The following is a 14,720-nucleotide window of genomic DNA, read 5'->3' as shown; positions in this document are numbered from 1 at the left end:
AAGGGAACTAACGACAGGTGAGCTATTTAAAGAAGATAGTAGGGAAAGTAAATGAAGGTTTTCCTTCCTGCTCTGCAAAAGTTGCTCCCCTTCCCCCAAACTGTGCTGCAGCATCATTAAAACATCTGGATCCATTCTCTCTCTCTCTCACCTGATGTCACTGGCAGTCACTTTTGTCAGCTCCAAACCGGGCAGCAGCAAAGAGACACGTACATGCCTGAAGCTGTCCAACCTCAGGAAACACCAGCTCACACAAGGCGCGGGTGGCACCTTGAGGCAGCCCCTGCTGGCCTCCCAGACACTGCTGCACAAAGCTCGGCCCCTTGGGCTCAGCTGGGCTCCCCAGAGCAGAGCAGAGCCACTGAAGGAAGCACCTACAATGTCTGGCACCTGAAGATAGCACTGGTTGCTAGTCCTTGTGCTCATCTCATTTTGAATACTCTATATTTTGGTGCTTTTCTTCTGTGAGTTTGGGGAAAAAAAAAAAAAAAAAGTTTGTTCTGGTTTCTAAATGGTAATATCACAGTATTAGCTGATAGCAAACAGCAAGTGTTCTCCTGTTATGCTATCCATTACTCGGTGGTGCATAAAGCTCTTAAAATGCCTCTGTTTTAACATTAAAGCAAATATATTCTCTCTTCCTATACTGGTTTCCAGAACTGCCAGTCAGACAACTCACTATCCCATATGTAACTAAGCAGAATCTCCAAACTGAGCAATGTAACAGGGAGAAGTAACTCATACATGGCCAACTAAAACTATCTATTTTTGATGGTGCGACAAGTTTGGAGGCCTCCTCAAATACCATCATCAAAACAATTACTTTGTCATAGAAATGTAATCTGTAGCCTGATTCAGATTGCCATTAGACTTTACTCATGTAACATGCCTACAAATAGAGGTCAACGCATCACTCTACCCACCTGGAAATACCGTTTTGTTTTATTGTACAGGCAGCCTCAGATGTTTTGCTATTGTTGCAGGAAAAAAAAAAAAAAGGCAATTTAAAAAGCATTTTTACTACCTGGAGTGTTTCATTTCTATTTTTCTTTTTATTTCCGATCTGGAGATTTACAGCATATCTCTGGCAGCAAAAAGCACTGTGCATTGAATACGCCACTGATGTCCTAAAGCACTAACACAGCAAGCCACCCTGGCATCTCTGAGCACCTGAAACCTTCACTGCTCCTCCACAGCTGGCTGCAGACAGTGGCAGAACTGTGGGTGAGTGTACCCAGGACCAAAAGACCAATGTGAGATGCTGCTGGTAAAGCCAGGATGATAGTTTCCACCTGCTTGCGTGGAGTTGGTTTAATGCCCCGTTGTTGTTTTTCCAGAGCATTTCAGACTGGAGCAAAAAAGAGCTGAAGCTGCTCAACATGTTTGCAGAATAAGCCCCAGCCACGCTGCAATCAGGAGCCAGCACAGAGGCACCAGAACCCTGTTGTCTTAATCTTTCTGCCATGGCTGTTCCATTTAAAATTGTATTTATTATCTATACCACAGTGGTATTGGGGGCAGGGGGAAACAGATTTAATTAATTAGAGATTGCAAAATCCTTAAGTAAAAGATGCTATGTAAATGCAAATTGTTATTATACATGCTTTGCACCAAAACATGCCTATCACAGTTAAATTCAACATTTAAATCCACAGCAAAAATCCCAGCAGAATCAGGCTGCAAATCATCAAAAGAGCCAGTTAATAGCCTAGGTCTTAGTGGGGTACAAGTGGCCTCGTTTGCTTTCTGAGATGCGCTTGTTCCTTTCTAATGGCAAGATAAGAACTCATAAAAATTGAAAAAAATTAACAGTGTTTCAGTTAGACTCTGTCCTGTCATTAAAAATGACACTTTTGTTTTTCAGATTGGCTGCCTTTCCACAAGAGTTTATGTGGCCTTTTTTCAAGTCTTCAACAAGACAGGCCCTATCAGGAGTGACGAATAGATTATTGGAAAATGCATCTGCACTTTTATCTACTAAACATAGAGACTAAGTTGTAAATCTAGCATTATGTTGTGCTAGAAACCAGTGATCTACCAACACCAATTTGCACTTCAAAAACAGTCTCACAGAAATTAAAGTATAATTTGGTGATAATGGTTAAACACCAATCAATATATCCACGTAGAAACTGGTTATATGAGCAAAACATAATGGCCTCAAAAGAAGACATTTAACTATTATAACTGTTGTCCAAAAAAAAAAAAATTAACAAAGCAGTTTCCAGCAGAAAAGGCAATTTCCACAAAAACAACCCTTTTCTTTACTTTTGTCACATCTGTCTTGATTTTAGCAATGAAAAGGAAAAAAAAGAAAGAATGAATTGTGAAAATGTTACATTGCTGTTAGAGAGTTGGGACATGAAGTCTAAACTTTTAAAATATTTTTCATTTAGAAACTGCAAATCTTTTTAAATTTACAATCAATATAATCGAAATTCAGCTAATGAAAACACTGCTTCAAAACTGTTACCAATATTTCAGCAAATATCAGCTGGATAAGAATTCCCTCCAGAACCTTATTCCTGAGACCCTTCTTCCTCTCCACAGGGCAGATCCCTCCCACTTCATGTAACTCTAGTTTAAGCTAAGTGCCTTCTCTTCCGATACAGTCATCAGAAAGAAGCAGTTACCTGCTGACAATGACCCCTAACTTTAGATCCAAAAGGCTTGTGGGACAAGTCACCTTCAAGTGCTTTCTCCTCTTCATTTGTATCCTGCTACACTGATGACCAGCAACTGACCTCCAAAGGATGAGAATTCAGTGAGATGACTTTGCTGCTATGTCATTCTTAAAGTGCAAGGTGGTAAATTAATTTAAGGGTAAAATACCATTTCCTAGTGAAATCAGGTTCTTTCATTGTGGTCAGCAAGACCTGGGTTTAGACCTATATTCAGAATGATAAGCAACCCGCAACTGTAGAATCAACTATACACAAGGTTTGTTGTTTTTTTTTCACCCCCACCCCAAATACAGTAAAATATGAACTAAAATAAATGTTCTCTTTTCCCCCAAGGAATCACCAGCTGCAGATTTCACAACGCATTTCCCACTCTCACACTTCACATTAGTGAAATGTTGACCCTGTACCACGTTTTTTGCATCTCAGAACTACTAGTTGTCTTCACTGTGAGTGTCAGGTGTGCAAGAATGAGTGAAAAGTCTGATGTCACTATGTATTCCTCAAAGTCACGTACGGGGATCTTTTATTTTTGCTTTTGTTTCACATTACAGATTCCACTGGACACAAAAAGTATTTATTTTTCTCAGATAATCATCAAAAATGAGACATAAAAGGCAGATCAGATAAGGGCTTGGGCCAAAAGAGAAATAGCCCTTTCTTGGCTCCTTTGCGCTCCAATTCCAGAGACTTCATCAGTGCTGAAGAAAGAGCACCATCTATTAGTCAAACTTCTCTTTATTCTCGCCAAGCTGAAAACAGAAGGCAGTTTGGAAAGAGTCAGCAGTTTGGTTTCAGTGTGGGATGAGTATTCAGAACCCAGCCAAGACATGGCAAAAGAAGACTGCGTATTATTTGGGATCCACGCAGAACTTGGAAGAGTTCAGCCCACATTTCCCACGTTATCTCTCTGCAATGATAAAATGCTCTACCTTGATGTACACACCATACAAGACAACACTCTTGCAGCTTCCTACTAAGACAGAACACTTGATTTCTCTGATGCACGTCTAAAATACCTAATTCAAAAGCCAATAAAATTAAATAGGCTGGATTTTAAACTGCTCAGAAACTTCTGTGTTCCCATTTCTTCTGACACTGCCCCCCCAGCCATCCCCAGAGGGACACAGCCCTTACAGTGTTCATCCGGGTAAGAATTCCAGAGAAAGCCTTTTAAAACTGGTATCCTTGCTGGCTGGGTGGAGAACCAGGGATGCATTACAAGGAAATTAAAAAAAAAAAAAGCAAAAACAGCAACAACAAACATCATGTGAAAACAAAACACCCACCATTTCTTCCATATTTTATGGTATCTAAAGAATGGTCCTATAAATGCATGCAACAGACAGAGAAAAATAAACGGATCTAAACCTCCCTCAGCCATCTACTCCACTTTCCAGCATAGTTCAGTACAAGCAGACACTCAGCAGTTATGCGGTGTCCCATCTCCAGGGGCCCTGCGCACGATCCCATTAAGGAGACAAGGAACACAGCTTGCTACCCAGCAAATACAGACGCACTGTGCCTGTCGCAGAAATACAGAGTAGCTGAGGTTAGAAATCTGCTCTGGAATTCATGCAGTACAACTCCCCTGCTCAGGGCAGGGTCACCTAAAGCAGGTTGTCCACGACCGTGTCCAAACAGCTTTTGAACATATCCAAGGATGGAGGTCCCATAGCCTCCCTGAGCAACCTGTGCCAGTGTCTGACCTCTCTCCCAGTTGAAAGGTTCCACCTGAAGCTTAAGTGGAATTTCCTGTATTTACGTTTGTGTCCTCGGCCTCTTGCCTTGTCACTGGGCACCACGGAGAAGAGACTGATTTCATTCATTCCCTTTACTCACCCGCCATCGAGTATTGCCACATGTGGATAAGGCTCCCTCTGCAACCTGCCACCTCAGCTGTAAACAGCCCCAGATCTTGCAGGGCACACCATCGCTATTTCTAAGCACAGAATCATAGAATCATTTGGGTTGGAAAAGACCTCTAAGAACACCTGGTCCAACCTTTAACCTAGAACTGCCAAGCCCACCATTAAACCATGTCACCAAGCACCTCGCCTACACATTTCTTGATTGCCTCCAGAGACGGTAACACGACTGGGCAGCCTGTTCCAGTACCTCACAACCCTTTCAGTGAAGAATTTTTTTCTAATATCCAACCTAAGCCTCGTCTGGCACAACTTAAGGCCATTTCCTCATGTCTAAACCGCATACTTCTGCACAAGCTGTTGCATCTGAAGCTGCTCCTGCTATTGCTTTCTTGTTAGGTGCACTCTGGTCCTGTCCCCTTACTCAGCAGCAGCTCAAAAAGTGCTTGACTCTCCCTAACCAGGTGTCACCTGGAGACCACAGCTCAGAGCACACTTTGATTACGATTATCTCGATCTAGGGTGTAATAAGACCTCCAAAATTGAGCTACGCAAAAAATAAACATCTGGTCCAAAGTCAGTTCATAAACTCCGGGTTGTGAAGACAGAAATGTATCTCCAGGCTCCTCCCATACCAAGGCTTGTATCTAGGGTTGTTCAAATGAATCCTGCATCCTACATGTCACTGGTTTTCTTTTTAAATAAATAAACAAAAGCTTCTTCAGGCTGCATTGAGCTAAATGCTAAATATTATCAGTGTTTAACCCTGGCAAGAGATCAGCCTGGGATTTTAAAGTAGCTGTTCTTTTTTTCATTGCTGTTTAAGGTATCAGAATCCACTTTGGTTGCAAATATTGAACAGCTCAGGTGGTGATCCATTTTTGGCAACCTTTTCTGTCCAACTGCTTCATCACCATCTACCTCCTAGCTTCAGAAGTGACAATAACTGCCATTTTACAAAACCTTGTGAAACTGTGGCTCATAAATTGCAGACACAGCATGATGGGATAAACATAGCAGGCTGAAGAGCCAGGCAACAGACTTCTGTAAAACTGAGCACTACTGATGAAAAAACATGCTATCAGGGACCAGCTGAGGACCGTATTTTGCTGCAGAACAGTAGCAGGAAACCGCTTATCTTTTGACATGCATTTATCCCATGTTAGCACTCTTGTTTCCCAGTGGCAAAAATTTGATAAAATATGTAGTAATATAGAAGGTTAAATGCATCCCTGTTATCTGCATTACCCACAGGCCTGTGCCACCTATGGAGAAATAACTACCAGGCATAATATACCACATCAAAGTTATTGGATGCATCCACACTAAAGAAAAAGTCAAGCTGATTTTTCCAGGAGTGGCAGAGTCTGTTCTGACAGATATATTTGTCCCACTTGCTCAACATTCAATCCAGCCTGAAGCCTGGAATCAATTATGTTTGGTTGCCTGAGTCCCCCAGTGCAAACCAGAGCAGATGATCTAACGTGATTGCCATTCAGAATCTCTCTCCTTCCCCAAGCCTCCAGACGACAAATGGACTCTGCTTCTACTTTTGCTCTGTTTCTTCTCGCCTTTTTGACAGACACACAAAATGCGCAGGAAAGATGATGAAATGGGCTCTGTGGCAGCATCGTTTTCACAGCGGATCCCAAGAAGGAGCATACAAGGTAACACTCATTCTGTAGTGTAGTTACAAAGCCAGATGTGGAGAAGAAAGAATCACTTGTCTGCATTCTGCAGTCTCCATTTTCCCATGCACAGGCGTGCAAGCTGCAAAACGCACTGCAACCTACTCATTGGCACAGCTCTAACAGCACGAATTCATCAGATCGTAGTGATGTGGAGGAGCAGACGAGCTAAGAGAGGTAAGCTGTGCCAGAGCTGTCCTGGCATGGGAGCAGATGAAGATCCCTCACTTGAACATCTGCTGGAGGAACGAAAATAAAGCCCACTTCGAATGTTTTGCTCTGTGCTTCTTCTTTTAACAGAGCAACACAGAGTTCACGTCAGATTCCACTAAAATGAAATGCACTTCTCTGCTCTTCAGTGGGGCTGGTCACAGCCACTTCGGTGCTCTGCTAATGCAAACTGACTCTCCAGCCAGCTGCAGTCAGGGCTGACTGTGGATTTGTCAATCTGCCCTCTACACTGTATTGGAAAGTCAAGCAAAGGTGTCAGTTTAGAACGACTTTGTCCTCTCAAAGTGATACTGACCATGCTGAAATCAGCAACCAGAGCAGGGAAAATGCATCTGTGGGTAATTAGTAACAATCACGGGCTGCTTGGAAACTGCTGACTACAGCAGTAATGAGCTGGGCACATGTCATTGGCTTGCAAATGGAGAGCGCATTTATGAACCATGGCAGCAAGCAGTAAGGGAACATTTTTTTTTTTAACTTAATATTTAATGTGGCATAAAAAGGATGGAAAGAAATTGAGTGGCTCTCTAAACAGAGGTTTGGCTGGTGGTCTGTAACATAACAGAGCTGGTGGATGAAGCAGTACAGAGAACTGTCACTAAATTTTCCTTACACATATTCTAGCAGCAAGTGCTGGCATGAATGCCAGCGTTTAAGCAATCTTTTCATCTTCAAGAAATATCCCTGATCTTTTGCTCTACCAGCTTGCTACGAAATAGGAATCTTAACATTACACGCAGAGGATCTTCCATATCTCAACTCTCAATATTACCTTGCCATCCAAACTGTGTTCTAGCAATAAGAAGAAATGAAAGACTATGATTATAATTCACTTAAGACCTCTGTTCTCCAATTCATCTGCATTAAATTCCTTATGATCCGTCGATCTGTATTACAGACTGAAGACTAACAAAATAAACTAGACCTAGCTCTCTTCACAAATGGCAGCCCACAGTCTCCAAACTTTCCAATGAAACTGATTAAGCCTGAACTGCAGATACCAGCCTGTAAAAGGACTAAGTATTCTTAGCCATAATAAAACCCACCCCACTAACGCCTGTACTTAATATTTCACCTTCTTTAATCCCCAAAATAAGTCTTTTAAGCCCTACACCCACCAACTCTGTGTCGAGATGTTGTGCAATCACACATTTATGGCTCTGCTTTACACAGACTAGAAGATTTCCTGATAAAAATAACATTTTCCACTAACAGATCTTAATATTACAATCCACTTGCGATTTTTTTTTACGCAGCCCTTGGTCTCATGACAATTAAGCCATTCCAAATGTTTTTATAATCTGGAATGTCAGCTGAGAAGTGAGGTAAACCTATCAAGCCATTATCACCACCAAGCACAGACTGTGGACATTTTGTGGAGCTTTAAACCCTCAGTTTTACAACTGAAAATTGTGTTAGCTAGCAGGACTGAAACAGGTTGTCCCACACAGCTTTCAGTCTCCTCCTCGCAGTCTACACACATCACAAGACAGCCTATCTGGAACAAGGAAGTGGAAAAGCCCTCAAAAAAAAAGAGTTAAGAAATTAAAAACAACCAAACATTTTGAATCTCAAGGGAAAAAAGAAAAAAAGAAAGAAAGAAACAGGATTCATGGTGGCCATTCCTCCTCCAAGAGGCAGCAGTTTGCAGGAGAAACACTATCAGAAATCTGTGAGGCTCAGGTACTTTCCTGCAACACAAGGGCCCGAGATCCAGAACATGGTTCTGGCAGAATTTCTCCCGTGAGTTAGCTCCTGATCACTAAAGCAGGGCCGATAGAAAGCTAACAGTTTTGTAGTTGCCCTATTTCTCACCTACCCCCGCTGATCTGTGATCCCAACTTAGAAACACTAAACCATAGCTTTTGTCAGAGCACAGACAACAAAAAGCTTCCCAGGAGGCAGACTACATCGCGCCCTGTTAGGAAATGCTTGTTGGACCCCGCACTAAAAACAATTATTGTGTACTGTGTATCATTGTTCACCTCCTTCTAATTTTCAGTGGCATCTACTATAAATGCAAGGCCCATAGCAATACGCAGGTTTTGGTTACAAGCAAAAAGAGGATCAATAAATGTGTCTTGTCTCCTCAATCCCCTGTCCTGCCTAACAAAAAGGATAGAAAAAGAGACATGACTTAAAAAAGTGTGTTAATTCTTGGGAGAAAACGCAGTAGTCTGTCCAGAGCTATGATGAGAACCGTATCATCAAGCACACTTTAATTTACATGGCTTGTACGTTACAGGCACAAAGTATGGCTTGCTACGTAAATCTTCCTACCCCTGAGACCTGCATGTCCCCTCAGGTCATTACAGAAGCCCCAGGGCAGAGAGTAGGACTCAGCTGTACGGCCCGTACCCAGCACTGCAGGGCGCAGGGCATGCCTTGGGCTTCTAGGTGCTTCCAAACTGCGAGCAGCATGGAGCTGCCATGGTGTGGGTTACAAAAGAAAAAGGGAGGATAGCACTTGGACAATCTTTTCAAGAAAATATATCAAAAAGCATAGGTTTTTAAAGGGTTTTCATACACTTGTATAAATCTAAGTTTTATGAACGTAGGTGTTAGAAAACACTACAGCGATAGCAAATTAAAGATATAAATACCTACTGTCTTGTAAAATGTGTTCTGTTATAGCTCTCAACTTGTCACATTTAAGACCAACTGCAGGTTTTTTCTAGGCTTTCTACTCATAAAGCCTGCTCCACATGCCCAATGAGAACAAATAAATTTAACATTTAGAACTTTCGTTCGCGGGTATGAAGTCGCAAGGAGAGCTCAGGAGAAATACAGAACAGCAGAAACATCCCAGTGGCAACAGAAGGAAGCTCTGTTATCCAAGAGGCCATGCAACATACATGCGCCCCAAGGTCATCTTCCCAGGTGAAATCTGTAGTCAGCCTCGCTTCTGGAAGGGCCCGGCATGACCAGCACCCGAGGCAGAACCCCGTAACGACACACTGACCCAATCTGATGACTCTTAACACTTCTGTCCATGTCAGCCTCTTGCAAAACAAAGTTAAAAAAAATAATAATAATAATCTATAGGATACCTGTGAGCTTGGCAAGGCCTTTTTATACTTTAAATCAAAACAAGTTCTTTTGCCATTTCAGTATATGCCGAAACTCAGAGTTTTGATGCACGTTGCTCAAAAGACTGTAACGAGTACTTTTTCCATTGCTAAGTGTCACCTTACGCTGGTGTCAAGGCACCTAAAATTACTTGATTCCTTGAGGGTTACCATGCAATCTTCTCCATTCCTGACTAATCAATATCATTGGGAGTCACATATAATGAGATGCTTTTAGAAACCTTATGAAACAAGGCTTGTTCGAGAATAAGATTTGTATAAGATTAGTATACATGGTATAGATTAGATCCTGGTGAAAGGCATATTCGTGCCTATTCTCTGTTAAAGGTTTCCCAAGCTGGTTCTTATCCATAATTCTTTATTTTCAACTTTGCTTGGAACGCAGTTTATTCATCTCTTGCTGGAGATTTTTTTCAAATGCTGGAAAGAACAACTGAACAACATCAGTGCTGCCTGGAGTATTCCCTTTTTTTTTTTTTTTTTTTTTTTTTTTTTTTGGAATATCTTGAAGAATAAGTAAGTATACACTCATCGACTACCCGGGCCCTGCCATAGCAGTAGCTAACTTTACAAAACAAGTGAAATCTTGCTTGCTGGCAGTTTGGCAGTTTTACTAGAAAGCTGTGCTGGAACTGCTGGATCCATCCTGCCTGTTTCCAGAGACCTGAGGCTCGTGCAACTCACTTGCACGAGCTGCGATCTGGTCTTCTGAGGCCCTCAATAACTGGGCCCACAAGAAAAGCTTCGCCAGCAGTTCCAGCAAGCAAACAGTCACTGCTATCAGCTGATCATCCCTACTGCTCCCGCTGCTGACTCCCTCCTTGACTTGCCCACATCTCCCCTCCCCAGACACACTGTGCTACTATTACACCACCAAGTACCGTGCCAGGGACCCTACCTGGCCGAAAAGTAACTCCATAGAGGGTGTTTTTTTCTCAGAAGGGTGCGGGGGGGGGAGGTTCTTGGCTATTTTCCAGCCAGTTCAGTTTCATTATATGATTTCCTGCATGATTTCACACAGATGGGACAGCAGGGGGAATGCGATAAGCATGCGAAGTGCTTAAACCAGCATAAAAGAAAGAAGTGTTGCTGGAATATTAAAACAGCTTTTTGGTGAACCTGTTTTTGGCTAGGTGCAGATCTCAGACATGCAGTTTCTTAGCAGAAGACATAAGCAAGAAAGCAGTCAAGTTTTCTATCATTTCCTTCCTAAGTCTCACTCCATGATAATGCAATTCAGTAATTTCTTGCTTCTCAGCTACTAGATGAGATTGCAGTGCTTCCAAGATAAGGTAATAAATAATATAATAATAATAAAAATAAAAAATAATATAAGAAAAACAGTATCACTTTCAATTTTAGCAACAAAATAAACATGTAAATCCAATCCTGGCAAAACACAGAAAATTCAGTGATAAAGGGTAACATACATAGGAAACAGTTCCTTAAATTTTTTAATCCTGGTTGGTTTGTTGTTGTTTTTTGTTTTGTCTTTTTTTTGGGGTGGAGGGGATTCCCACAATTCCTTTGGGACACAGTTTCATGGATTTCTTATCATTTGAGTAGTCTCCTTCCACATGATGTGGTCAGTCCCAAATAAACAGAGCATTATCAAATTCCAGCTGTTCCTTAACTCTTACCCTATACCTTCTTGAATAAGGTCTTGCTTAAATGCAGACAATCCTAGAACAAACAATTGCTTTCCGCTTAAATGCTCCATCTTAGTGCAAAATTATAGGTCCGTAAGTCTAAAACATGAATGTTTGTAGAAAACAAAAGCATTCAAAATTCAAGTTAGCTTGAATGCAATAAAAATCTCATCCAACCAAAAATGCCAGTTGCCTTTACGAAAAACAGGCCACAAATCCCAAAAGCACAGGCAAGCATTCTGCTTTTCTGTTACGTGTTAGTATTTACAAAAGCAGGTTTGGGGAGGAGAGGCGTATTCCATCCTACTTCATCTGTTGACTCCAAGGAACACTAATGATGTATACAATCCACACGATGACTATCAACAGAGCTGCTATAAAATCACATGGTTACAAAGAGACTTTTGAGTGAATAACTACACATCTGACACAACTCCTTCATTAAGAGCATCACCCTACAATGTACATGTATACTTCTTCACACCATTTATCAGTGTATAACAAATTAATTACCTGTTACGATAGGATATGACTGAGGTCCAGGAACACTGGCTCCTAAATCTGCAGAAGTAGGGCTGGTTATATTGGCCTTCATGTCATCCAATCCACCAGCTAATGATGCCATGGCTGAGTATTCAGTTGCCTGGAAAAAGAAACAAAAGGCATTTTACCAATAATAAGTTCAGTATTCAACAGCTTTTGCCTGTATGGCAAAATGCAATGCAGAACTCTGAAATCTTTTGTTCAGTCAGACTGGCTATTTTTAAGGCAGTACATGGGTAGCGTAAACAGCAGTGTTAAGCAGTCAAAATAATAAATGGGTCTGTTCTTACCACTGGTGTTCTTGGAGAACACCAAAATGAGCTTTCTTTATAAAATGAAAGCCAAACTCACACATATGTCACCAAGCTTTCTTTAAAAAAGAAGTTTTGTAGACCAAAGTGGGGACCATAACTGTCGAGTGTAAGTTATTTGCTTGTTAGAGAAAACTGTTCAAGTCAGTTAACCTGAACTCTCCTTAGTTCATTGGTGGCATTTGAAGAGACACACACTAATGAGCAGGTGGAAATAGAAGGGTCCAGTTTCCCAGCTTCACTTAGGCATACTTCATTTCCTTATAATTTCATAAGGAATAGTTTGCACTTAAATAAAAGCACTCGCTTAATGAATGGATTTGTAGCCAACTGTTTCAAAATCCAAATTATTTAAAAATAAATAAACTGACTGTTGTAAGGGTGCTCTCTCATCTCATGGTAATTCTTTAACCTCATTAGCTGAAGCTACACTAAATGAGCACAGGTCCTCAGAAGTCAGATTCCTTCTGTCCTGTAACTCTGTCAAAGTCCATGTAGCTATAACAATCTAAAGCAGGTGAGGTTAATTCACACATCCAGAAGGACTTCCATATACATGGCAGAAAGCTCATCTTCATTTGCCTTTTTCCTTAATTTTTTATTAGTGGTATCATTCACAAAAAAATGGGAACTTTCTTTTCAAAGTTTTCCCTTCCCTACTGCTATTTCCACTTTAAATTTTAATCCCTTATTTGAGAGATTGTAATCACGTCCACAATAATCAGAGGATTGTGACTTCAAGTGAAGAACAGGCAACAGGAGCAGACAAAATTAATAACAACTCCAAGGCTGATTCCCACTGTATTAATGCAGATGAAATCAGCACAGTAGCTGTGCAGAGCTAAAGTTATGAGTGATTACTTAAGCCCTCAGCGATTTCTTGAGCTAACAAATCAAAATGTTAACTTTATGGTTTGTTTTTTTGTTGTTGTTGTTGTTGTTTTTGTTTGTTTGTTTGTTTTTATTTCAAGGAAACAAAACATGTCTTGTTTGAACACATCTTTCTCCTTGCAAGTTTCTTAGAAGTGCCTGAGAAGTCCGGCACACAATTTGAGATTTGCCACAAGCTGAGTACTCTGGGTCAAATATACCTGTTTGTGTCTCTGTTGCTCAGTTCTTACTTAAGCTGAACATAATTTAATTTGATAACCTATTAGTAGTAGGTTTATATTGATCGAAGCATGCTTCATTCAAGGACACAACCTGTGTGAGGCACAAGCACCTCCATCACCTTCAAAGATCTCCCATACGAACCTCTTGCAGATGAGTGTGTCAAATATGTTTTGCCAAAGTGAATAGCTGCTGGCCACCCTCTCTCTTCACCCTGCTCATGGATCAGCACTCCAGGGTCCTCTGGATCAAAGACTCTCATCAAGGACTTCTCATCAAAGACTCATCATCATCTCCATTCTTCCCTTTGCATTAGATTCCTCCTATTCCTCAGCCTTCTCAGCTTGTTCCTTCTCCAGAACTCTCCTCACCCTCACGTTTTCCTTGGCTTCACGAGCCCAGTCTCTTTCTTCTAACACTACTGCCTCAGAGATGTGCACTGCCCACACCTCTGCTCCAGCTGCACTTCTGCACCTTGGCAATCCCTGCCCTTTGGGAGGAGCAGCACTCCTCTATGCTGTCACCAGTGCAACCAAAGTTCTTTCTTCTCGTCTCACATCCTACCCAAAAAAATCATCACAGAGACCCTGTTTGGTCCCCCACACAGCAGCCCTTCCACTGCTGCAGGCTGCAGCAGGCTGCCCACGGGCCCCGTCCCTCCCTGCCATACCTGCTCTGCGCGGTGCAGTCAGCCTTCCCACTCGGCTCCAGAGTCTGCAACCCCACTTGGGGATGTGCATACTTAGTAGCACAGCTGAACTTTTTAGCTTCCTGAAGCCCTGACCTGAAAAGAGACTGGATGAACAAAGCACGGCTGAAGTTCTGCAGAGACATCGCAGGCCGCTGGCGCTGTCCTCGCAGTGTGGGATGTGCAAGAAGCGCAGCAGGGAGAAAGCTGCCCTGCTCTCTGACATCGGGGATGGTCCTTCTGCAGTCTGGAGAAAAGCACACACCCGTCCCTAGGGAAAGGACTCCTTGTTTAACTCATACTGCTCTGAGAAGTTGTAAATGCACTATTTTCAGACCTGACAATCTCTTCAGAGCTTCCTACATTTCTCTGATCTGCTGCACAGGCAGAGTGTGAATGTGGTTTCACACTTCTGAAGGGGGGAGCTGATAGTTTGGGCTCGGCTGAGAGAAAGCACACTGCAGTGCCGCATGCTGGGTCACATACAGCCCTGGGGTAGCAGGACACACGTCCAGCCCCCTACAGCCAAAAAGTGCTGTAGGGGCTGCTACTCCTTGCTCAAACCCAACTGAGAACAGTCCAAGACTCCACCTGCAAAATCCCTGCCACGAGAGCGCAGAGCGTTCTGCAAATGTCAAAACATTGCAGCTTTCTTCAGCTTTGAGGTCCTAGTAACTGACCTAGGAGGAAACTGTAACGTGAATAGGTCTCACATTTTAACTGTAGTGATCTGAAAACGCCACGTCAACTAAACGACAGCCGGGCTTTTCAAGCTCAGAGGGATTTACCCGTTTCTGTAGCAGAAGCAGATAGCTAGAAGGGTATAGCACACTCTGCTGGGAGCAAGGACAACGGCATACCC

The 14,720-nt window shown here is 42.2% G+C and overlaps 2 protein-coding genes across 6 annotated transcripts in view; one reads left to right on the top strand and one right to left on the bottom strand.

The window, feature by feature from the left end:
- The window catches only part of SLC25A51 (solute carrier family 25 member 51), a 411,938-nt gene that overhangs the window by 76,745 nt on the left and 320,473 nt on the right, over nucleotides 1–14,720 (top strand). The gene's annotated exons all lie outside the window — the stretch shown is intronic.
- The window catches only part of PAX5 (paired box 5), a 147,396-nt gene that overhangs the window by 59,167 nt on the left and 73,509 nt on the right, over nucleotides 1–14,720 (bottom strand). For 4 of the 5 annotated variants that reach the window (XM_066987965.1, XM_066987967.1, XM_066987966.1 and 1 more), the window contains one exon: nucleotides 11,720–11,849. In XM_066987965.1, the coding sequence (XP_066844066.1) occupies nucleotides 11,720–11,849 (130 nt within the window). Of the gene's footprint in view, nucleotides 1–3,278; nucleotides 3,434–11,719; nucleotides 11,850–14,720 lie in introns of those variants that run through there. The other variant, XM_066987969.1, reaches the window with a different exon arrangement.

This window comes from Anser cygnoides, chromosome Z (genome assembly GCF_040182565.1).
Source record: "Anser cygnoides isolate HZ-2024a breed goose chromosome Z, Taihu_goose_T2T_genome, whole genome shotgun sequence".
Taxonomy (NCBI): domain Eukaryota; kingdom Metazoa; phylum Chordata; class Aves; order Anseriformes; family Anatidae; genus Anser; species Anser cygnoides.
Note: the sequence above shows the minus strand (reverse complement) of the source record. Positions and strands in the feature narration are given on the sequence as shown.